Below are 22,870 nucleotides of genomic sequence, written 5' to 3'. Positions count from 1 at the left end.
AAAACAATGACACTAAACACTAATATTGTCACACGGTAGTATCCTGTCACGTGACACTGATAGGGTTATGTGTCACACCATTAACCTAATAGGTGACAACAATATTTTTATAATTTATTTTAGAAAAAAAACACACATAATGACATGTCGATAATGTAAGTTGAAACTTTTTTAAAAGTGATGACCAACTTTACACACTTCCACAAAGTGGAGAACATCCAAGTAATTAAAAAGCTTTGAATTATCTACATATCTACCTACTTTGTAAATATTTTCTTAGACCCCACTATGATCTTTATCTTCCATTTCACTATACAATAGAGTATAAACTTGGTGATTTTCAAAACACATACACTCGTACATGAGTAAGCTTTGAATTATCTAGATATTTAACTACTTAATAAATATTTTCTTAGACACAATGGTTCTTACCTTCCATTTCATTATGCAGTACAATATTAAATTGTGAATTTCTAAACACAAATACTTATACATTAGCTTGTCTCAACTCATTGGAAGAAAACCTATTACTCTTTCTCAAACAACATACTTTTTCACATTTTCAAAGATCATAACGTGATGACTATTAAATGATGTCATGTTTGTGTTGACTAATAATCTACACACATAATCTAAATAGATACAAATAATATAAAAATAATAATATAGCATGCAATTTTATTTTTTTGGAAGTTTTATCAAATAAAAAAAATATTTTTTACTTTATATTTTATTACTATTTTATATGTATTTTTTTGAATTATAAAATAAGATGTTTAAACAACAAAAAATAAAAATAAAACAAAAACTTTCTATAAATAATTTGATGTGAGTGAGTATATCAACCAAATAAAATAACAAAAAATAAAGATTAATATATAAATGCATAATTGAAAATAAATTAAATACACATAATTATAAATTCAATAAATATGACAATGCATAGAAATAAATTAAGTAATATAATTATAAATTCTATAAAGAAGACCTGAGCATAACTGAAAATGAATTAAATAACATAAGTATAAATTAAATATTAATTTTTATTTATTTATTTTTATGTTTCTTAGTTACAATATTTTTTAAAAGACTTAAGTGATTTGTTTTTCAATATTTGTATTTTATGTAGATAAAACATGAAATATTTTTTTAAATACTAATTTAATCGTGTAAGATTTTTTAATTCTTATTTTAAGATAAAAATAAAATAATTTATATAATTATTTAAATTTGAAATACTCATTCTTCAACTATTTTGATAATCACAATGTATTCAAGATATAATTTTCTATCGTTTCAAACTTAAAAAAAAATACAAACATCTGAACTATATAAGAGAAAAGAAATACATTTTAGTCTCAAGTACGGAAAAGAAAAAAATCATAAAACTGTCCTCTTTCCTAAATAATATATTAATGTTATTCTTATTTTTTTTGAAGTTATTATTATTATTATTTTGAAAAAAAAATTCGGTAAATGCAAAATGCTTGATATCAAGAAATAGCGAGAAATTCTTTTTGGGGTTTATTAGAGGAGAAGAAGAGAAGCAGTGGCGCCTCTTCTGCTGCGTTCTGGTTCTGACACAATTAAACTCCGTCTGCACCCTGCAATGGTTTCGCTATCGACATGGTTTCGCTATATTGCCCACAAAGTCGATTACTCCGTCTCCCTCGGCTGGAAGGTCCTTCTTCCCTCTTTCATTTTCTCTCTGATGTTCTGTGTATTTGTTATGCTTTCATTTAGGTCCAGTCTTGCAGATCATATTCGTAGGCCATGTTAGGGTGATCTCAGAACTGGTTCTTGTTAATGAATGCGAGTTTATATGGGTAGACTTTAGGCATGATGATAAAATCTGCCATCTTGAACTTATTAGTACATTTCAAGAATGTTTCTTTTAGTGATTGTTAGTGGGAATTACTCGTTACTAGTACATTTAAAACTACTTTGCTGTTTAAGTCTTCAACTGGGCAATGCTGACGAGAAACTTTTGTAATTTGGGTCTATCACAATGTCCTTCTCTTAATTCTTCTAATAATACCCGTGTTGTTTATTTGCAAAGAGATCTTTTTGTCAGTTCATTTTGTCTGTCATTGACCATATAATGGTAGTTGAAATATCAAATCTGAGAAGTTTACATTTTATTTATCACAAGAAAGTGAATAAGTTTACCTTTATCTCTAAACTGTCTTGGATAAGAGGAAATCATAACCTGCCTTGTCTTTTATTTTTTTGTTTTTTACCTTTTGCTGTATAGTTGGATTACATGTGATTTTCAAGATATGCTTTTATCTTGAAAAGAATATTCTTTTGGTTTTTCATCCTATCCATTTCTCTGCATTTATGTAATTTCCTTATGTTCTTTTGATTTGGGGATTCTCTTTCTTTTAGTTGTTTATTGTAAAAAATAACAAATAGAATAGTCATGGGTTAAATGGGATCTGTTAAAAGAATACTAGGAATAATATTTGGTAAGGAATGATATTGGGCTAGGCTTGTTCTAGTTGAAACTTGTACCTGTGGAATTTTAATATGAAAAAAATAGGAGTATTAAGTCATTGTCTTGTACCTCAACATGACAATTGTTGCGGTACAATTAAGTCACTGTCTTGGGGAACTCTCTTTCTTTTAGTTGTTCGTTGTAAAAAATAATAAATAGAATAGTCAAGGGTTACTCGGGATCTGTTAAAAGAATACTAGGATAATATTTGGTTAGGCTTGTTCTAGTTGAAACTTGTATCACTCTTGCATTTGCTGTGGAATTTTAATATTAAGAAAATAGAAGTATTAAGTCACTGTCTTGTAACGCAACATGACAATTGTTCATAGTCTTATACACATGTTCTCTCTTTTCTCCGTTTACAATGTATCTGTTGAACCTATGCTATTTGAAATTAAAATGATTATCTGAGGGGACAATTGGGAAATAATTCTTTGAAGACTTAAGCATATTTCAGCTAATTTAGATATTAAATATGGGGTATCATTTTGAACGATTGTATTCTATGTTTAATTTGAACAGAACTATAAAGGAGGTAACATATCAGACAAAGAGGCAAGGGACATGATTTGGAAAAACTTCTTTCAAGGAAGGATGACGTACTTGCACTGGAATAAAGGAGAGGAGATGGCCCCTGCTATTGATGGAAAAGCGGTAACTCTTGTTCGGAAATTGCCAACTGCAGACCCAACGTAATTTCATATTCATCTAATATAAAAACACTCTCCTTTTGTTTGACTGTTATTGCTAGTTGTTTGATGTGGGCCTTTTAGAAATAGATATATAACATAAATGGCTACTATTTGCTTTACCTTGCTTAGAGTCGTGATATGGTGTCATCTTTTTGGATATCTTTGCAACCCTTGTTGCTTAGAAATTGTTTTAGTCACTTATTTTCTTTTCAACGTCAGTTAAGATAGACTCCCACTTTTCCTACAATTGGTCCGTCGTATATCCACTGAATTCTTAAAAGACCTTTTTCTTGTGAAATTATAGTTTACCCCTATTATCTGGACAACATGAAATAGCACCATTTAGGTGCTGGGTCCATCCAGGACAGCTGAATGGTATAGACATAGATATTTAAAATTTAAATGTTGAAAGGAAAAAAACATATAGTGTTTGATAGGATATTGGGTGATAGGATAAAAGGCAGGGGAGCCGAACGGTAGGAGACAAAGGGAAGCAAGCCGAACGGTGGAAGGCGGTGAAGAGCTAGAGCTGATCGGTTGAAGAGTGACTATCCTTACTGGGATAACAGTTAGGATGGGCGGGAAATAGTTATAGTAAATAAGGCCATATCCTAGGGAAATAGTCAGTATAAGTTAATTATAGTAAATAGAGATATATCCTAGGGAAATATTCAGTTAATTATAGTAAATAGAATTATATCCTAGGGAAATATTTAGTATAAGTTAATTATAGTAAATAGAATTATATTCTATGGAAATATTTAATATAAGTTAATTATACTAAATAGAATTATATTCTAGGGAAATAATTAGTATAAATAAAGCTAAAGGCTATTGTTAGGGTTATGCTTTTGATTATTGAGTTTTTTTAAAGGAGGTTATGCTCTCTAGTGACTGAAGGAGGTTATGCTCCCAGTTATTATTTGCTTTCACTTGAGATTGGAACTATAAAATAATTCTTGAGGGCTTAATTGATCTCTCTCGTAATCTTCTATTTATAAAAATAAATTGATACAAGAGTACATGATAATTAGTCTAACCTTATTAGACACAATATAATCATGATAAATAAGGTAACTCTAGACACAATATAATCAATATAATCATGATAAATAAGGTAACTCTAGACACAATGTAATCATGATAAATAGGGTAAGCTTAGACACAATATAATCATGATAAATAAGGTAATCCTAGACACAATATAATCATGATAAATAGGGTAACTCTAGACACAATGTAATCATGATAAATAGGGTAACCTTAGACACAATATAATCATGATAAATAAGGTAATCCTAGACACAATATAATCATGATAAATAGGGTAAATATTCTAACACTCCCCCTCAAGCTGGAGCATACAAATTGTATGTAATGTACCAAGCTTGGAATAAATAAACTCACTCCAACAAAATGAACTTGTCTCGAATGTCAAGACAATAAACATGGTAACTCTGGCTTCGAACAAGATGCACATATGCTTCAGACCATGAAGAGAATGTCTATAAACAAAATTGGACTCACAAACCAGCATAACCAAAGAGACTCCTCATAAGCTTATGGAGAATAATATTGGACAACCACTAAACTTCATCTAGCACCATGAACCTTCAAGTAGGATGACTTTGACAAAGTTGATTTCCATTAAAAGTGAATGATGAGTGGTAGACAACGACAAACTGCAAAAACTAGATTGCCATCAAGTAAGGATGGGGCCTGCATGGCTAAAAGCGACAAAAATGCAGGGACTGCTATCCCTGACTAGTTGGGGTCTACAATGGCGGAAAGCGACTGCCATCTCTGACTAATTGGGGCCTGCAGTGGCTGAATGTGACAAAACTGCAAGGACTGCCATCTTTGACTAATTGGGGCCTACAGTGGCTAAAAGCAGGGACTGTCATCTCTGACTTGTTGAGGCCTCTGACTAGTGTCTAACTAGTGGCTGGAAACATACTATCTCTCATTGATGGAGCTTGCAGGGACTAAATTGTCATCACTAACTGATGGGGCCTGTAGTGGTGGGAAGCGACAAAACTACAAGGACTGTCATCACTGACTGACGAGGTGATGGGGGCTTGCAGTGACTGAAAGGACAAAAATGCAGGGACTACCATCACTGACCGATGGGGCATGCAGTGGCTGGAAACATATTGCAATGGCGGAAAACATACTCCCCTCACGGAAAATGACGAAAATGATGACGCACCCATGACAAATCGTGAAGGTGAAAAATCATAATGGTCTCTAGCATTGACTCTCCTTGGAGACTTGTAAATAAATTTCACAAGCCATCAGAAACATCACAACTGCTACAATATGCAAAGCTAAACACACATTAAAGAGGCTAAGGAACAATGCTGAAACAAAGAATATTTTTTTTCTTTTGGTCCAACGAGATGAATGGCAGCGACAACCAGGAATGGGTCACGCTCCTCGATGCGCTAAAAACCCCTAACTTCGCCAGAGAAAACGAGACGACAGCGGCGACGGAGGTTGAACAGATGTGGCGCATGTGGCAGTGCTTGGATGAAAACTAGCCCTCGACATAGGCATGGTTGACCATGGCTTAAGGAGGCGATCCAGATCCATTGGTCGTTGGACTAAACTGTGGCGGTGGTCGGTGGCGGGCAATAGTGGACGACGTTGGAATGACAGCAAACAGAGGTTGATGGTGACAAACTTATGTGGACAACTCCTCATAGTGGAAAAATAGTGCCAAGTGGACAAGGACAAACGACGCCAGTCAACTGCAAACGACACCAGACAGCTGCAAACAGTGCCAGACGATTGCGGACAACAACTAGGGTTTAGAGACTAGATAAAAACCAGAACATGACTGCTCATTGAGGTATTTAAGAAAAGATGAAATTTTTAAGGCCGCCGGGGCCAGCGCCACCACCGGCGACAACAAAGACAGAGTAGGAAGAGACTCAGACAACCTGCTCTAATACCACTTGAGATTGGAACTATAAAATAATTCTTGAGGGCTTAATTGATCCCTCTCGTAATCTTCTATTTATAAAAATAAATTGATACAAGAGTACATGATAATTAGGGTAACTTTATTAGACACAATATAATCATGATAAATAAGGTAACTCTAGACACAATATAATCATGATAAATAAGGTAACTCTAGACACAATGTAATCATGATAATTAGGGTAACCTTAGACACAATATAATCATGATAAATAAGGTAATCCTAGACACAATATAATCATGATAAATAGGATAAATATTCTAACACTTTCTTTGATATTACCATCAATAAAAGAAATTCATTCATTCATTATCATTCAGTCATATTCTTTTCTACCTATTGTGATCGTTCTTAATTACGTCTCCCACTCGGATACATAACAATTGGTCCGACCTGCCAGATCCGATAGAGAGGAGAAAAGGGCGTGATGGAGGGAACTGTCGGATCGTCAAGGGAGCGCTGCGGGATCAAGAAGTAATCAAGAACCTACTGGATTGTCAAGAGGGAACTTCTGGATCCGGTTGAGAGGAGTGAACAACGTCATGGAGGGAAGAATGCATGCGGTCGAAGGAAGAATGAATGCAGTCGAAGGGCAACTATAGAGCATGGGGCTGAAGCTGGAGAACGTGGAGCTATCCATAGGGACGTTGGAGGCGACAATGCAAAAAAACTTCCAAGAATTGATGAGGATGATGGGGGGCTGAGACCGATCACTAGATGGTAAATCGGATGGAAGCTAGGGGTCTGTCAACGGGAAAAGGAGGGACCGACGGGATGAAGATGAAGGCGTGAAAGAGAGTGATGCGCAAGAGCAACCAAATTGGAGGAAAATGGTAGAGTTACCCACGTTTGAGGGGAGTGATTCGTTAAATTGGATCAATAGGGCTGATAAATTTTTTGAACTGCAAGAAGTGTCCAAGGAAGAAAAGGTGCACCTAGCCTACATCAGTATGGAGGGAAGTGTCCGATACTGGTTCAGATTTTGGAGGGAGCAGACCAATGACCGCTCGTGGGCGGGTCTGAAGGAGGAGATAATGATACGATTTGGAGGAAGAAACCGGGGGTCAATCTTCAAAAGGTTGGCAACTAGTAAGCAATCGGGATCCGTGGAAGAGTACATCCAAGATTTTGAAGTCTTGGTGGGACAGACGAAGGGAGTGCCCGAGGAACAGTTGATGGGGTACTTAATGGTAGGGTTACAGGAGGGGATTCGTAACTGCGTACGATTGCTTGATCCGCAAAAGCTGATGGTCGCCATGAGAATGGCAAGGGACGTGGAGGAGATTCACGGTGGCGCAAAGATTGGAGCCGGAAGTATGAGGAAGAATCAGTCCTGGGGGAAACCGAGCGGTACAGTAGCGAGGATGGAGACCGATTGACATAACCAAAGCCAAGCGGAAGTTGCAGGGGAAAACCGATCGGGACTCGCTGAGCAGTCCGAAGCCAATCACTATAACCCAAGCCGATCGGGAGTCGCCAAGAGTGTGGGGTCAGTACGGAAGGAGGGTAGTGATAATAATGGGAGAAACACTAGGAATATGCCTTATTCAGAAGCCCTGAAACGGAGAGAGGAGGGAAGGTGTATCAGGTGTAGGGGACCTTCGGTCCTGGTCACCACTGCCTGGACAGGAGTTTGAGAGTGGTGATATTGGCGGAGGACGAGGAGGAATTGCTACAACCCAAACCTCCAGACCTGAATTGAAGAAGAGCCATGAGATGAAGCTCCCTGGTTCCAACCTTGGGGACAAGGTTGTTCTGCAGCGGGGTGTAATGATAGGATATTGGGTGATAGGATAGAAGGCAGAGGATCCGAACAGTAGGAGACAAGGGAGAGAACGGTAGGAGGCAAAGGGAAGCAAGCCGAACGGTGGAAGACGGTGAAGAGCTAGAGCCGATCGGTTGAAGAGTGACTATCTTAACTAAGACAACAGTTAGGATGAGCGGGAAATAATTATAGTAAATAAGGCCATATCTTAAGGAAATATTCAGTATAAGTTAATTATAGTAAATAAGGCCATATCCTAAGGTTGGCTTGTATAATTATCATTTGCCAAAACTTCATTTACTTTTGGCACGTATAATACATATGATGACGGTAGAAAGAGAGATAGATACGATTAAGAAAACTTTCATTTATTTTGAATAGTTAGTATTGCAACAGTGTACGTACATACTTACATGTTTAGAATGTGCTAATGGGCCCAAACTACTGATATAAATTAACATCCCCCTCAAGTTGAAGCATTTAGATTTGGTGCAGTTACTAATCAACATCTATTCAATATAATGAAGATAAGCAGTGGAATATAATGTTATTTCATAGAATTTGGACTTAGAGTCTAATTCAACCCAACAAAGTTGGTTTGTAAGGTAAGAGTTATTGTGAGTAACCAATATTCTCATACAGTTAACCTTGACTAAGAGACTCATTGTCATAACTCAAAATGCAAATGGCTGAATCCCATTCATTATCACAAGGAGATGGCAGAGGTTAACTCATCATGAAAATTTGAAACAACAAAGGAAATGTCTTGAGCGAAGGTGGTAAGTTAACTTACCAACCACTAACTAGTCTATGATATTGTTGGAGATCTTGTATCGACTAGAGATATGATGAAATTTGGAGTATATAAGTGAGTGAAAATCTCACTTTACAAGTCTGTTTTGTAAGGTTGAGTTAAATTGAAAGTTCATTTTATAAGATAGTATCAAAGCTCATAATGATTTTCCTGTCAAGGTTTGTTAGACCTTCATGACACGAACTCTTGGACTCTCCTCTATTCCCATGCTTGATGTCCATGGTGTGTAGGGGTGTCTCAAAGATCCCTCATTGACTAGAGATATAAGTAAATTATAAATATATAAGTGGTCACAAATCTCACTTTAGTAAGCCGATTTTGTGAGACTAAGATAGACTTAATGTCTACTTTCTAAGATGGTATCAGAGCTTAACTTATCAATGTTTGTTGGACCTATAGTACTACTTGCAATTGGATACTATCGACCTACAAATATCTAGTCTTCTGCTTGAGATGTAGAGTACTTAGCATGGGGGTGTATGTTGTCCAACAAATATTGTCAAAAAGGTATGTATGGAAACTTTTCAACAGATATTTCTTTCTTTTTAGTAGTAAGTTATAATATGTAAGTGAGTGCAAACCTCACCTTATTAGTTGATTTTATAAGGTTGAATTAAGCTTAAAGTCTACTTTTTAAGAGATACCTTATTGGATCAGTCAACAACTTCCCTTAACTTGCAAAGCTTGATAGTAGGGTCCATAATATAGTCTCTGGTGGTTTATTATCTAGGAGGCAAAGTTCCACAAGAATTATCCATTACATTGTCATATACTTTTTTTTGAGAAACAAAACGACAATAGAGTTAGACCAAGCTACTTCAATACATAAAATTTTTTGTGCCTTTATCTCTGGTTTTGAAAGCGATGAAATAAGTGTTGCATTAGATTCTTGGCACTGTTCTGAGCATCTCTAGGTATGGAAATGTCATTAACATTAACAACCAAAATAGATGCATTTTCTTAGAGAATTATACATATAAAAGATTGAACGAATAGAATCACTTCAAATTGTACGAAACTATTTGATTACAAGATTACTTTATGCTATGAAAAGAGTGACTGAGTTTACAAACTGAGTGAGACTCATTGTGAGAAATAAAACTTGGAGTTTGCTCCCCAAATCTTCTCATGAAACTTACTGTTAGAATAATTACTGTTATATATCATCATTAAGGCTTGTCTGCTAGACCATTTAATGAGTCGTACCTAGTTCTGTACCTAGAGGTATAGTGCAGACTCTTGATGTTCCATGTACTCTTGCGTTTTCAATATATATAGAAGATAATGAGACGGATCTGACAAGCCCTCAAGAATATATTTTATCAGTTTTAATCTCAAGTTGGTATCAGAGCGGGTTCATCCTGCTCTGGTTTCTGTCCTGGGTTGTCCACCAGCATTGTCATTGTTGTTCGCATCTGTCTGGTGCCCTTTGCCGTTGTCCGCGGTTGTCTTGTCACTATCTGCAGCTGTCAATTGCAATTTGAAGCTCTTCAACTTGGTTCTCTGCCATCTCGCATCTGTCCGCCGCTGTCCGCCTTTCGCTGTCACTGTTCCGTCTGGCGACCATGGGATCTGGTTCGTCTCTTCACGCGACGACCACCCCCACCGGTGCCAGAGTCTGATTCTCCTCCGCGCTCCACCACGCGCAGTTTCTTTGTGCGCTGCGAACAGGCGCGTACTGTTCACGCGCCGCCCTCTGCCCGTCGGAAAGTCACCGTGACACCTCCATAGTTATCACCTGAGCCTTCTCTCTCTGTTCTGACCCTCAAAACCTTACCTTAGTGAAGTTCAGAAGCTCCCCTTGAAGAAAACCCTAAGAAACCCTCTAGGGTTTTCTGGTTCCTCACTGTCGCGCTTTTCCTTCTCCTATTTTTATCAAGAATGGCGTCTGGAAGTGTTCTTTCTTTCTCTGGAAGTCCCTCAATTACTTCCGAAAAGCTAAACGGAAAGAATTATCTGTCTTGGTCTGCTGCCGTGGAAATGTGGTTCCTCGGTCAAGGACATTATGACCACCTTGAGCAGGATGGAAGCCAAGTACCTTCTGAAAAAGCTGAACAATGGAAACAAGCAGATTTCCAATTGTGTGCCCTATTGTGGCAATCTGTGGAGCCTCGACTTTTGATATCTCTTAGAGCCTTCAAAACGTGTCACTCTTTTTGGAAGAAAGCTCAAAGCATTTATGCTAATGATATTCAACGTCTCTATGATACAACAAACAAGCTTGCATGTCTCAAAATGACAGACCATGATATGGTCTCCTTCATGACTGAAGCCCAAGCAGCTGTGGAAGAGTTGAGAATGTTCTTGGAAGTGGAATCTTCGGAAGACATCAAGAAGAAGCTTGACAAGTATTATATGGTGATGATCCTCCGTGCTTCGCATCCAAATTTGAATCATATCAGAGATCAACTTTTGACAAGTCATGAGGTCCCTTCCTTGGAAGCCTTGACCACATGTCTTCTTCGTGTTCCAGTGCCTCAATCTCAGGAAGCTCGTGAAACAATGGAACCATCTGTCATGGTTGCCACGCGAGGAAGAGGAGGACGTGACACTAGAGGAGGAGGACGTGGAGGTCGGGGACGTCCACAGTACACTTACTGTAAGAGGGTGGGTCACACCCAAGAAAACTGCTACTCCCTGCATGGTTTTCCTTCAAAAACAGCCAATATCTCTAAGGCTGAAACTCCCACTTCCAACTCCAAGTTCACTGAGGAAGAGTATGAAGAGTATCTGCGATTAAAGTCTAACAGCTTGGCACAATCATCTCAATCCCCAAGTACATCCACAACTTGCATTTCTCAATCCATGGAAGGTCAAAATTCATGGGTAATTGATTCGGGTGCTTTTGATCACATCTCTGGTAATACCTCATTGTTCTCAACCCTTTTCCTCCAAGAAAAACCTCATTTATTAATGGCTCTAGAACTTGTTCAAAGGGAGTCGGTCAAGTCTCCCTGTCTCCCTCTCTAACTCTGAAATCTGTTCTTTTTGTCCCTAACTGTCCATTCAATTTAATTTCCTTAAGTCAGTTAACCAAAATGTTACATTGTTCAATAACTTTTGATTCAAAATCTTTTGTTATACAGGAGCGTGGCTCGGGGAGACAGATTGGAGAAGGATATGAAGCTGGAGGTTCATACCATTTTGGATCTCGTCCACGGGTATCCTGTGTTGCAGCTCTTCCCCCTAAAGTGTTACATGACCGATTTGGCCATCCTCACTTGTCAAAGTTAAAAAAGATGTGTCCTGAACTTAGTGGTCTTCAGACTTTAGAATGTGAGTCTTGTCAACTAGGAAAACATGTTAGATCTGTCTTTCCTAAAAGGTCTCAATCAATGTGTAATTCTAGTTTTTCTATTATTCATTCTGATGTCTGGGGACCTAGTCGCGCTCTTCTTTTGGTTTTAGGTATTTTGTTACATTTATTGATGAGTATTCTAGATGTACTTGGGTTTATCTAATGAAAGATCGCTCTGAATTGTTACCCATCTTCACATCCTTTTTGAATGAAATCAAGAACCAATTTGGTCAAGTAATTAAAATCTTAAGAAGTGATAATGCTAAAGAGTATTTCTCATCCACTTTTTCTGCAATCCTTAGCTCCCATGGTATTTTGCATCAGTCCACTTGTCCTCATACACCCCAGCAAAACGGTATAGCCGAAAGAAAAAATAGACACTCGGTTGAAACTGCTCGTACCCTTTTGCTTGGTGCCCATATTCCTGTTCATCACTAGGGGGATACCATCTTAACTGCATGTTTTCTTATTAATAGGATGCCCTCCTCCTCTCTCAATAATAAAGTCCCTTTCTCCATTCTCTTTCCCAATGATCCTCTCTTTCACACCCCTTCTCGAGTTTTTGGTTGTGTATGTTTTGTTCACGACATGTCTCCGGGCTAGACAAGCTCTCCGCTCGTGCGATCAAATGTGTCTTTTTAGGCTATTCTCGGCTTCAAAAAGGGTATCGGTGTTACTCTCCTGAAACCAAGAAGTACTACATGTCTGCCAATGTTATATTCTTTGAACAGACACCTTTCTTCTCTCCATCTATTCAAGATGTTCATATCCTCCAACAGGTCCTTCCACTTCCAGTGGTTGAGTCCAATATCTCCAATATCTCAGTCAATCCAAGTCATGCTCAAGGTCCTCCCGAACCTTCCTCTCCACATATTTATATCTTCCAACACAGTACCCTGATGGGTAGTCCTCTTCCAGAAAATGGTGGATCTCCTCCTTCAGATTCTTCTCCCTCACTGCCTCTTGCCCCGCCTCTTGGTGAAGATGATTCTGGTTAGCCCATTGCTCTCAGAAATGATACACTCAGGTTTATGGCCTTGATTATTGTGACACCTTTTCTCCCGTGGCCAAGATGACTACCATTCGTCTTTTCTTCGCAATGGCAACAATTCGTCATTGGCCACTTCATCAATTGGATATCAAAAATGCCTTTCTCCATGGTGATCTTGAGGAAGAAGTTTATATGGAGCAACCTCCTGGGTTTGTTGCTCAGGGGGAGTCTGGTATGGTTTGCAAATTGCACCGATCTCTATATGGGCTCAAGCAATCACCACGTGCTTGGTTTGGAAAATTCAACTCCATTGTTCAAAAATTTGGGCTAAAACGCAGTGAAGCAGATCATTCAATCTTTTATTATCATTCGTCTCTCGGGAAATGTGTTTACTTAATAGTATATGTTGATGATATAGTCATTACAGGAAATGATACTGCTGAAATATCTCAATTGAAGGAGTACTTGTGTAGACATTTCCAAACCAAGGATCTTGGAAGCCTCAAATACTTCTTAGGCATTGAAGTAGCTCAGTCAAAAGATGGAGTTGTAATCTCCCAAAGGAAGTATGCTTTGGATATTTTGCAAGAAACATGCATGATTGATTGTAGACCGGTTGACAGTCCTATGGACCCAAATCAAAAATTAACAACAGGAGAAGGTGAGTATTTCTCCGACCCGGAGAGATATAGGAGGCTAGTTGGAAAACTAATCTATCTCACTATTACAAGGCCGAATCTATCTTTTGTAGTTGGAGTGGTTAGTCAGTTTATGCAAGCTCCATGTGTTGGCCATTGGAATGCTATCATTCACATTCTAAGGTATGTGAAAAAGGCTCCCGGACAAGGACGATTATATGAAGAAAAAGGAAGCCTTCAGGTATCAGGATATTGTGATGCCGATTGGGCAGGTTCTCCTATTGATAGATGATCTACTACTGGATATTGTGTTTTCCTTGGAGGAAACATTATCTCATGGAAAAGTAAGAAACAGAATGTAGTGGCTCGATCAACAGCTGAAGCTGAATATAGGGCAATGGCGTCACTAACATGTGAACTTATATGGGTGAAGCAGTTCCTTCGAGAGCTTAGCTTCTGTGACATCCAGAGTATGAAGATGTATTGTGATAACCAAGCTGCTCTTCACCATCAAATCCACTGTTTCACGAGAGAACTAAACATATAGAAATTGATTGTCATTTTGTTTAGGAAAAGTTATTGTCAAAAGAAATATGTACCGAGTTTATTGGAACAAATGATCAACTCGCAGATGTGTTGACTAAGTCATTAAGGGGACCTCGGATTGAGTTTATTTGTTCCAAGCTTGGTACATACAATCTGTATGCTCCAGCTTGAGGGGGAGTGTTAGAATAAATAAGGCTTGTCTGCTAGACCATTTAATGAGTCGTACCTAATTCTGTACCTAGAGGTCTAGTGCAGACTCTTGATGTTCCATGTACTCTTGCGTTTTCAATATATATAGAAGATAATGAGAGGGATCTGTCAAGCCCTCAAGAATATATTTTGTCAGTTTTAATCTCAAGTCTTACTATGAAGGCATTTTTAATATCAAGCTAAAACAAAGGCCAGGAACGCTTAACAGCCATGGATTAGATAATGGGTGAACAAATGGCATCTTGGCAACTAGAAAAAAGGGATTAGGATGATATTTTGACCATAAGCTTGAGTGTCCATAGCAACCAGACGAGTCTTAAGGTGATCCACCTAGGGCCAAATTTCATATTGTAAATCCAATGATAAGTAAAAGGATTTAGCTTGAGGAGAAGGGACCAATTCCCAAGGACTGTTAGCATTCAGTACGGTTCTCTTCCACCATTTCTTGGGTGTAAAACTGACTATGGCAGTGTTAGGAAAAAAAAACCTACAAGGAGGATACAGGAGCACAATATGGTGTAGAAAACAATGATAATTGACATAGTTATAAATTGAATGGGAATAACAAGAACCTTCTGAGGGCAATGGGGAGGTTATCTCTTGGATATTTATCCAATGCAGCAGGAAAAGGGATTCAGTAGGGGCTTCTGGAGGGTCATCAATAGTCGTGTGGGATCTATGATGATAAACCTATAAGGCCTACAGAGGAGGATGAGGAATAGAAATGGGAGACTTTAAAAGACCATGGCATCAGTGGAAAAATTAGTATCAAGAGAGTAACATTTATAGCCTTACTGATCACTATAATATTGGGGAAGAGGCACCATTGGTTATTATTAGAAAGTGAGTTTGAGCCTAACTCAACCCCACAAAACCGGCTTGTAAGGTGAGGTTTGCACCTCACTTATATATTATAATTTGGCCTTATCTCTAGTCGATGTGGAACTTCCAACACACCCCCTTCACGCCGAGGTATAGACATCTCGTGCGTGATAGTAGAAATTGGGTGGTCCGATAATGGCCCGATAGCGGGTGGAATAGAAGAATAGAATGCCCACTTAGAACTCGCTAGGATAGGCTCTAACCATGGCTCTGATACCATATTGAGATTGAAAATATAAAATAATTCTTGAGGGCTTAATTGAGCCCTCTCATAATCTTCTATTTATAAAAATAAATTGATACAAAATACATGATAAAAAGGGTAACTCTAGACACAATATAATCATGATTATTAGGAATATAATCATGATAAATAGGGTAATTCTAGACACAATATAATCATGATAAATAGGGTAACTCTAGACACAATATAATCATGATAAATAAGTTAACTTTAGACACAATATAATCATGATAATTAGGGTAAATATTCTAACACTCCCCTTAGCATACAAATTGTATGTAATGTACCAAGCTTGGAATAAATAAACTCACTCCAACAAAATGAACTTGTCTCGAATGTCGAGACAATAGACATGGTAACTTTGGCTTCGAACAAGATGCACATATGCTTCAGACCATCAAGAGAATGTCTATAAACAAAAATGGACTCACAAACCAGCATAACCAAAGAGACTCCTCTTAAGCTTATGGAGAATAATATTGGACAACCACGAAACTTCATCTAGCATCATGAACCTTCAAGTAGGATGACTTTGACAAAGTTGATTTCCATCAAAAGTGAATGATGAGTGGTAGACAACGACAAACTGTAAAGACTAGATTGCCATTAAGTAAGGATGGGGCCTGCATGGCTAAAAGCGACAAAAATGAAGGGACTGCTATCCCTGACTAGTTGGGGCCTGCAGTGGCTGAAAGCAACAAAACTGCAGGGACTGCCATCTCTGACTAATTGAGCAGTGGCTGAAAGAGACAAAACTGCAGTGACTGCCATCTTTGACTAATTGGGGCCTGCGTGGCTAAAAGCAGGGACTGTCATCTCTGACTTGTTGGGGCCTCTGACTAGTGTCTAACTAGTGGCTGGAAACATACTCCCCTCACTACAGTGACTAAATTGCCATTACTGACTGATGGGGCTTGCAGGGACTAAATTGCCATCCCTCACTGATGGGCCTGCAGGGACTAAATTGCCATCACTGCCTGATGGAGCCTGCAGGGACTAAATTGCCATCACTGCCTGATGGAGCCTGCAGGGACTAAATTGTCATCATTGACTGATGGGGCCGGTAGTGGCTGGAAGCGACAAAACTACAAGGACTGCCATCACTGACTGACGAGGTGATGGGGGTTTGCAGTGACTGAAAGGACAAAACTGCAGGGACTACCATCACTGACCGATGGGGCATGCAATGGCTGGAAACATATTGCAGTGGTGGGAAACATACTCCCCTCACGCCAAACGACGGAAATGACGACGCACCCATGACAAATCGTGAAGGTGAAAAATCATAATGGTCTCTAGCATTGACTCTCCTTGGAGATTTTTTTCTTTTGGTCCAGCGAGACAAATGGCAGCGACAACCAGGGATGGGTAATCCTCGATGCGCACAAAACCCCTAACTTCGCCAGAGAAAACGAGACGGCAGCGGCAAAGGTTGAACAGATGTGGCGCATGTGGCAGTGGTTGGATGAGAACTAGCCCTCGACACAGGCATGGTTGACCATGGCTCAAGGAGGCGATCCAGATCCATTGGTCGTTGGACTAAACTGTGGCGGTGGTCGGTGGCAGGCATTAGCGGACGACGTCGGAATGACAAAGGTTGATGGTGACAAACTTATGTGGACAACTCCTCATAGTGGAAAAATAGTGCCAAGTGGACAAGGACAAACAACGCCAGGCAACGGCGACACCATACAGCGGCAAACAGTGCCAGACAATTGCGGACAGCAACTAGGGTTTAGAGACTAGATAGAAACCAGAACATGACTGCTCATTAAGGTATTTAAGAAAAGATGAAATTTTTAAGGCCGCCGGTGGCCAGCGCCGCCACCGGCGGCAACAAAGACAGAGTAAGAAGAGACTCAGACAACCTGCTCTGATACCATATTAGAAAGTGAGTTTGAGCCTAACTCAACCCCACAAAACCGGCTTGTAAGGTGAGGTTTGCACCTCACTTATATATTATAATTTGACCTTATCTCTAGTCGATGTGGAACTTCCAACAGTTATATTCTTCATTCTTCATAGCCAAAAGTGGCAATTAGTATGCACATAAAGCAAGTCTTCTTCTCTTTTAGGATTCAACTTATTTCTTTTTAACGAGTAAATGAATGAATAGGTACTCCAATTCTTTACAACAAGACGATGAACAAGGTTGCACAAGAAGTTTCAATGCTAGCTTTAGAAGGAGATGGGCAGAAGAACCATGCATCACCCACCAATATTTAGGGTCCAATCGACATATCTTCAATTGAGTCAAAAGAAGAAAAGCTATTTGAATTTGACGAGAAATCAACATATTCAAGTGCAACCTTTCTTCTATCCTCAATAGTTGTGAAAAACTTTTTCAGACAGTTATTCCTCTCCTTAGAAATCCCTTCATCCTCATGTGGGAGGATCCTAGTTGAAGTCTCTTGAAGCCATTCTTCACTATAATGCCTATGAATAAAAATTCAGAAAAAAATTGTTATAAAAATTAGTAACTTTCTAATTTAGAGATGAATTATTAAAAAAAATAACTATTGATAAGATACGTTTACCTAGGATTTAGAGAATGAGCCATGCAATGGAGAGGAGTGCAACTTTTACTCCACCTTGCTATTAGTATATTGTAAGCAACTTCATGAAATGTTGATGTATCATTTCCTTCCTTTTCTTCCTACCTATATATATATATATATATATATATATATATATATATATATCTTTCTTCACTTTTTTCTATCATAGTATCCCACATCTCATAGACCAAATGAAGAGTGGGACTATCTATATCACAAGCTTTAAGCATGTTATATATAGGCACAGTCAAAGCCAAAATATATGTAATTTTGTTCTACCATACATCATTCAAAACAAAATCATTAATAGCTTGGGCATTGCCCGCTTCATCCTCTCTATCAGAACTCCATTCTTCACTAATAACCATGGATTGCAATGAACGTTTCAAAAATTTAAATCTTTTCATCTATAAAAGATGCAAAGCGTACTTAATTAACAAGTAACTTCAAATGTGAGAAGCGATTGAAAATGGCAAATCTCATGGAGTTGTTCATGATAAAGTTGCTAATAAAAGAAGCATAGTCAATAATTTTTATAATCCAACTACATTCACCATAAATGACATCATTCCCTTCAATATTATTTGTTGCACATATGTTCTTCAAGGCAAGATTCAATGTGTGCACAACACAAGGTGTCCAAAAAACTTAATGAAATAAACCTTCACTGATCATTCCAGCACCTTTGCACATAGGAGCATTATCTGTTATAACTTGCACAACATTTTCTTCCCCTACTTCTTTAATAACATTAGTCATTTTGTTAGCTATGTAATGCTTAACTTTTATTTCATCAGAACCATCAACAACTTTTAAAAAAATAGGAACCCCTCACTAGTGGTTGTAAAATTAATTAAAGGTCTTCTTTGGTATTGGTCCATTCATCAAAAACTATGCTAATCCTTTTTTTGTTCCGAGTTTATTTAATTGGTTTAAGTTACCTCTCAACATGTGTTTTCTTTTGTTGTAATAGGGTTGTCCTGAATGCATTGTATCTATGAGGAATAAAACCACTAATATTATGATTTGCAACAAACAAGTATGAATTCACATAATAGGGGTTTGCAAGGTTAAAAGGCCAGCTAGAAGAATAGAACATTCTAGTTATGATAGCATTTAGATTGTCTTTGTCCTCTATGTTGAGTGCGCTCTCTAAAGGACCACTCTTCCTCCTTTTTAATAAACTACTTTTTTTGTCCATCTCCGGTGGGCATGGGAACATGCTTAGGTTTTACTCTATTTTCTGCCAATTCAACAACCGATTTCAATTCAACCAAATATTTTTCAGTGATGTTTGAGCACACACTAATTCCAGACCCATGAATTTTCAATAAATGAGCTTTTACTCTAGAGTAATAACTTTCAATTTTTTTTGACAAAAATGACAAGACCATCTCTTGTTTCTCCCTCTCCTTCAGTTTTTGTCTAATAAATTGACATATGTCCCTAAAGAAGCATAATCAACTTGTTGAACATCTTTTGAAATAAACTCTCTTTGAATTTTTGAGTTAGAACTAACGAATTTGGTGTTGGCTTTGACATTTTTTAACTCACCTAGTCATAAATAAAATACTACATCTGCTTAGAGGTAAAAAAATAATCAATAATAAGAAAAACAATAGTAGAAAATAATGAAGAAAAAGTCTAATAAAGAAAAAATAATTCCTTAGAAAGAAGATGAAAGAAGAGATAAATGCAATCCGTCAAACACTTCTAGAATAACAAGAATAAAAGAATTGAATGTCACGTCAAATAATTTTCCTTTGCTACACCTTTAATGACAAATTAAAAGTCATAGGTCACATATATAAGCATCTCATGGAGGGTGGTATCACATGTAGGGTAGGGGTGTTATTATTTATCTGCCTATTTATTGTATATTATATTCTCTCAACCTAAACAAAATAAGAAAATATACTTAAACTTTAGAATTTTTATAGTTTTTATGATTTTTTTAAACTGTTATTATATTTTATTTGTTGTTAATAATATTTTAAACTTCAATTTATATCTTATTTTAAATTATTTTTATTTATTGTAATTATTATTTGAAAATTCGGTTTAAAGAAATACAGAACGTGCGTTGGTTAATAAATTAAAGAAAACGTTCAAATCTGATTTTATGCTGGGTTGTTAATATTAGGATTAAAATTCGGTGGTTGTGTGTTAGATGCTAAAAAAAATAGAAGCGCTCTAATAAAGTAAAGAAAAACTGAAGTCGGTGGTTAAAGAAAACAGAATTGTGTGCAAGCACCTTTTTCTCCACGATTTCAATTGCCAATTACTGGACACTCTCTAAATACGTAATCCTATCCGTGTCAGATAGGACGGATACGCTACCTTGATGGACGTGTCCGTGCACCAGAGATGATAAATGAGTCTAGTGTTTGTGTTTGACTGTATGTTTTTGTAACAACAATCTGACTCTTTGGTAGTTAAAGTTCTGAGCTGGTTTTTACCTACGAATATGTAGATATCTTGAAGATTGTAAAGTTATACTTCAGAGCCTCGGTTGGTTTTAGCAAATGTTATAAATTAGTTGCCCTTCAGTAGTGTGACAAATTTCATGCATATAATGGGGAGTGGTTATGTGTATTATTTATATTTTTCGGATTTTGTTATTAGGTTGTGATGACCCCTTCCGGAAAACAAAAGGATTGCCTAGTGACTGGCAATTTGCATAATGTTGAAACTAGATCTTTGTCGTTTTTGTTCTTATTTTTTTGAGTTCCGCAAAAGATGGAGCCTGAGTGATGATGAACCTTTTCATCTGGAGCTTTTTGATTCATATACATCGTTTGTTAGTGATGGACTTGGTTCTTTTACAGGCGTGTTTTTGTAGGAGATGTTGTGGTTTTGAAGGATCCTGAGAAGCCAGATAACTACCTAGTCAGAAGATTAACTGCGATTGAAGGTTATGAAATGGTTTCTACTGATGAAAATGATGAACCCTTTACTCTTGAGAAGGACCAATGCTGGGTTGTAGCTGAAAATGAAAAATTGAAAGCGAAGGTAAACGTTTTTGATTAAAATATCATTTAGTCAAAGCAGTGAGTTATAATTGATATAAAAGCAGAAAACAAGATGGGAGCATGCTTGTAGTTATTTAAATTTTCTGAAATTTGCATGTAAAATTAGTCTAATAACTAGATTATAAATAGATTTATTTCAACGGTTGGTTTGGTTAAAGTAATTTTCTATGAGTTAGTAGATAATATAGTTGTTCAAAACATAATGAAAATAGACCACAGCTTACCATGGCAATTCAGTTAAGTAACTTTTGCAGTTCAGTTTATGATATGGCTATAGCTTAGAGATCATTTGCGACTTGGATTTCTCAAGTGGAAATGTTCAATCTATGTTTTAATTCATTCATGATGATTCTTATCATTTTTTTGTAATACCAAAATTGCTTATTCCTGAACAATAACCATGGTAGTAACCTGAAGACAAACAAAATCACCTCTATCAGGCAAAAAAGTTCTCCTGCTAATGGTTAGTGTCAAACTCTCAATATTTTCTATGTAGCATCGTATGGTTACGGTGAGAACTGAGGATATAGTTAAGTTTAAACCTCATATATTCACTCCTTTTTCTTTGACATTGCAATGTTTTTCCCTCCTCAATTGGTTGTAGAACACTTAGAATAATTGAATTTTTAATGCTCCTAACCCAAAAAGCAGGAAGCGAATGATAGTCGAACATTTGGTCCAGTTCAGATGACAGACATTGTAGGAAGAGTCATATATTGCCTGCGAAGCGCTGTAGACCATGGCCGTGTACAAAACAGGTGAACTTAATTTCTTAGGTTAATTAATTGTTATGTCGTTGATCTTTTCAATTATGTCCTTAGACTAAAAAAATTGCAGTTGGGTCCTCGATTTTTTTATAATTTTTGTAATTGAGTTCGTGGAGTTATTAAAACTGACACGAAGTTATTTTTCTGGCAGTTTCAAACCATTTTAAATTAACTATGGAGTCCAATGCCAAAATGTTTACAAGATCAAAGACCCGACTATTTTTTTATTCTTTAGGGATAATTAAATGAAATTCCCAAAATAATTTGGGACCCTCTGATGTACTGAACCTCATTATTGACATATTTTACTGGTGTACCAGTTATTTTGGCATGCGAAAGGATACACCAGTGTTGGAAGTGGAACTTGATGTTGATGAGATGGCAAAGAGTCACAAAACCTGAGCTTTTTGTCCCGGGAAGCACTAACTACTTTACTTTATGCATTCCCAAGTTTCTTCTTGTGGATTTTCCTTGAAGCACAGATGAAGAATAAAGTAGATGATTTTAAAATTGTTGCAATGGGATGGTGATGTTATATGGCTATCCTTTGCACTGCATCTTAGGCGATTGGTTCGTTCTTCCCAACACAAACATGATTGTAAGCTAAGTTCAAGCAAGGACTATTCGTAAGTCATTGGTTTGGCTCTAAAATTGACTAAATTTTGGTCTATTTGTTAAAGACCACAAAGGGCTGCACCATTAGAAATATCATGGTTTCAGGTATTTTCTATTCCTTTGTTGCTCGATGACAATTATGTAGAATTGTGAAGTCCCAGTGTGACTGGGCTCACGTTTTGAATTTCAAGGGGATACTGTTTGATATCTATTTTCTCTACTCAGTGAGCTTAGGAAAAGAACGTTTCAGTTAAAATTGGCTGTATCACACGCACATAAGCATGTTCTTGTTTTTAACTCGCTCAAAATTATTTCCTTTATTTTATTTTCCTCTT

The 22,870-nt window shown here is 37.3% G+C and overlaps 2 protein-coding genes and 1 pseudogene across 2 annotated transcripts; 2 read left to right on the top strand and 1 right to left on the bottom strand.

The window, feature by feature from the left end:
• The first annotated feature begins 1,505 nt into the window (after positions 1 to 1,505).
• On the top strand, positions 1,506 to 22,742 carry LOC124838338 (mitochondrial ATP-independent inner membrane protease subunit 2-like). The gene is made up of 5 exons (XM_047313910.2): positions 1,506 to 1,681; positions 3,020 to 3,189; positions 20,950 to 21,133; positions 21,805 to 21,911; positions 22,241 to 22,742. Exons 1-5 carry the CDS (start codon positions 1,610 to 1,612, stop codon positions 22,320 to 22,322), a joined length of 615 nt encoding a protein of 204 aa, XP_047169866.1. The 5' UTR covers positions 1,506 to 1,609; the 3' UTR covers positions 22,323 to 22,742.
• Positions 9,652 to 12,242, top strand: LOC148194445 (uncharacterized). The gene has a single exon (XM_088097556.1). The coding sequence runs from the start codon at positions 10,636 to 10,638 to the stop codon at positions 11,722 to 11,724; it is 1,089 nt and encodes a 362-aa protein (XP_087953682.1). The 5' UTR covers positions 9,652 to 10,635; the 3' UTR covers positions 11,725 to 12,242.
• LOC148194444 (uncharacterized) lies at positions 14,573 to 20,916 on the bottom strand (annotated as a pseudogene).
• Positions 22,743 to 22,870: the final 128 nt, after the last annotated feature.

This window comes from Vigna umbellata, chromosome 8, assembly GCF_029865625.1.
Source record: "Vigna umbellata cultivar VRB3 chromosome 8, Vumbellata_1.0, whole genome shotgun sequence".
NCBI classification, from domain to species: domain Eukaryota; kingdom Viridiplantae; phylum Streptophyta; class Magnoliopsida; order Fabales; family Fabaceae; genus Vigna; species Vigna umbellata.
This window is presented reverse-complemented; position numbering and strand designations above follow the sequence as displayed.

Excerpts from the sequence above, each read along its gene's own strand:
- LOC148194445 (XM_088097556.1), top strand. The coding sequence starts at position 10,636 with ATGGCGTCTGGAAGTGTTCTTTCTTTCTCTGGAAGTCCCTCAATTACT.
- LOC124838338 (XM_047313910.2), top strand. The coding sequence starts at position 1,610 with ATGGTTTCGCTATCGACATGGTTTCGCTATATTGCCCACAAAGTCGAT. Across the intron at positions 1,682-3,019 it reads CCGTCTCCCTCGGCTGGAAG|AACTATAAAGGAGGTAACAT; the intron begins GTCCTTCTTCCC and ends TAATTTGAACAG. Across the intron at positions 21,134-21,804 it reads ATGAAAAATTGAAAGCGAAG|GAAGCGAATGATAGTCGAAC; the intron begins GTAAACGTTTTT and ends CCCAAAAAGCAG.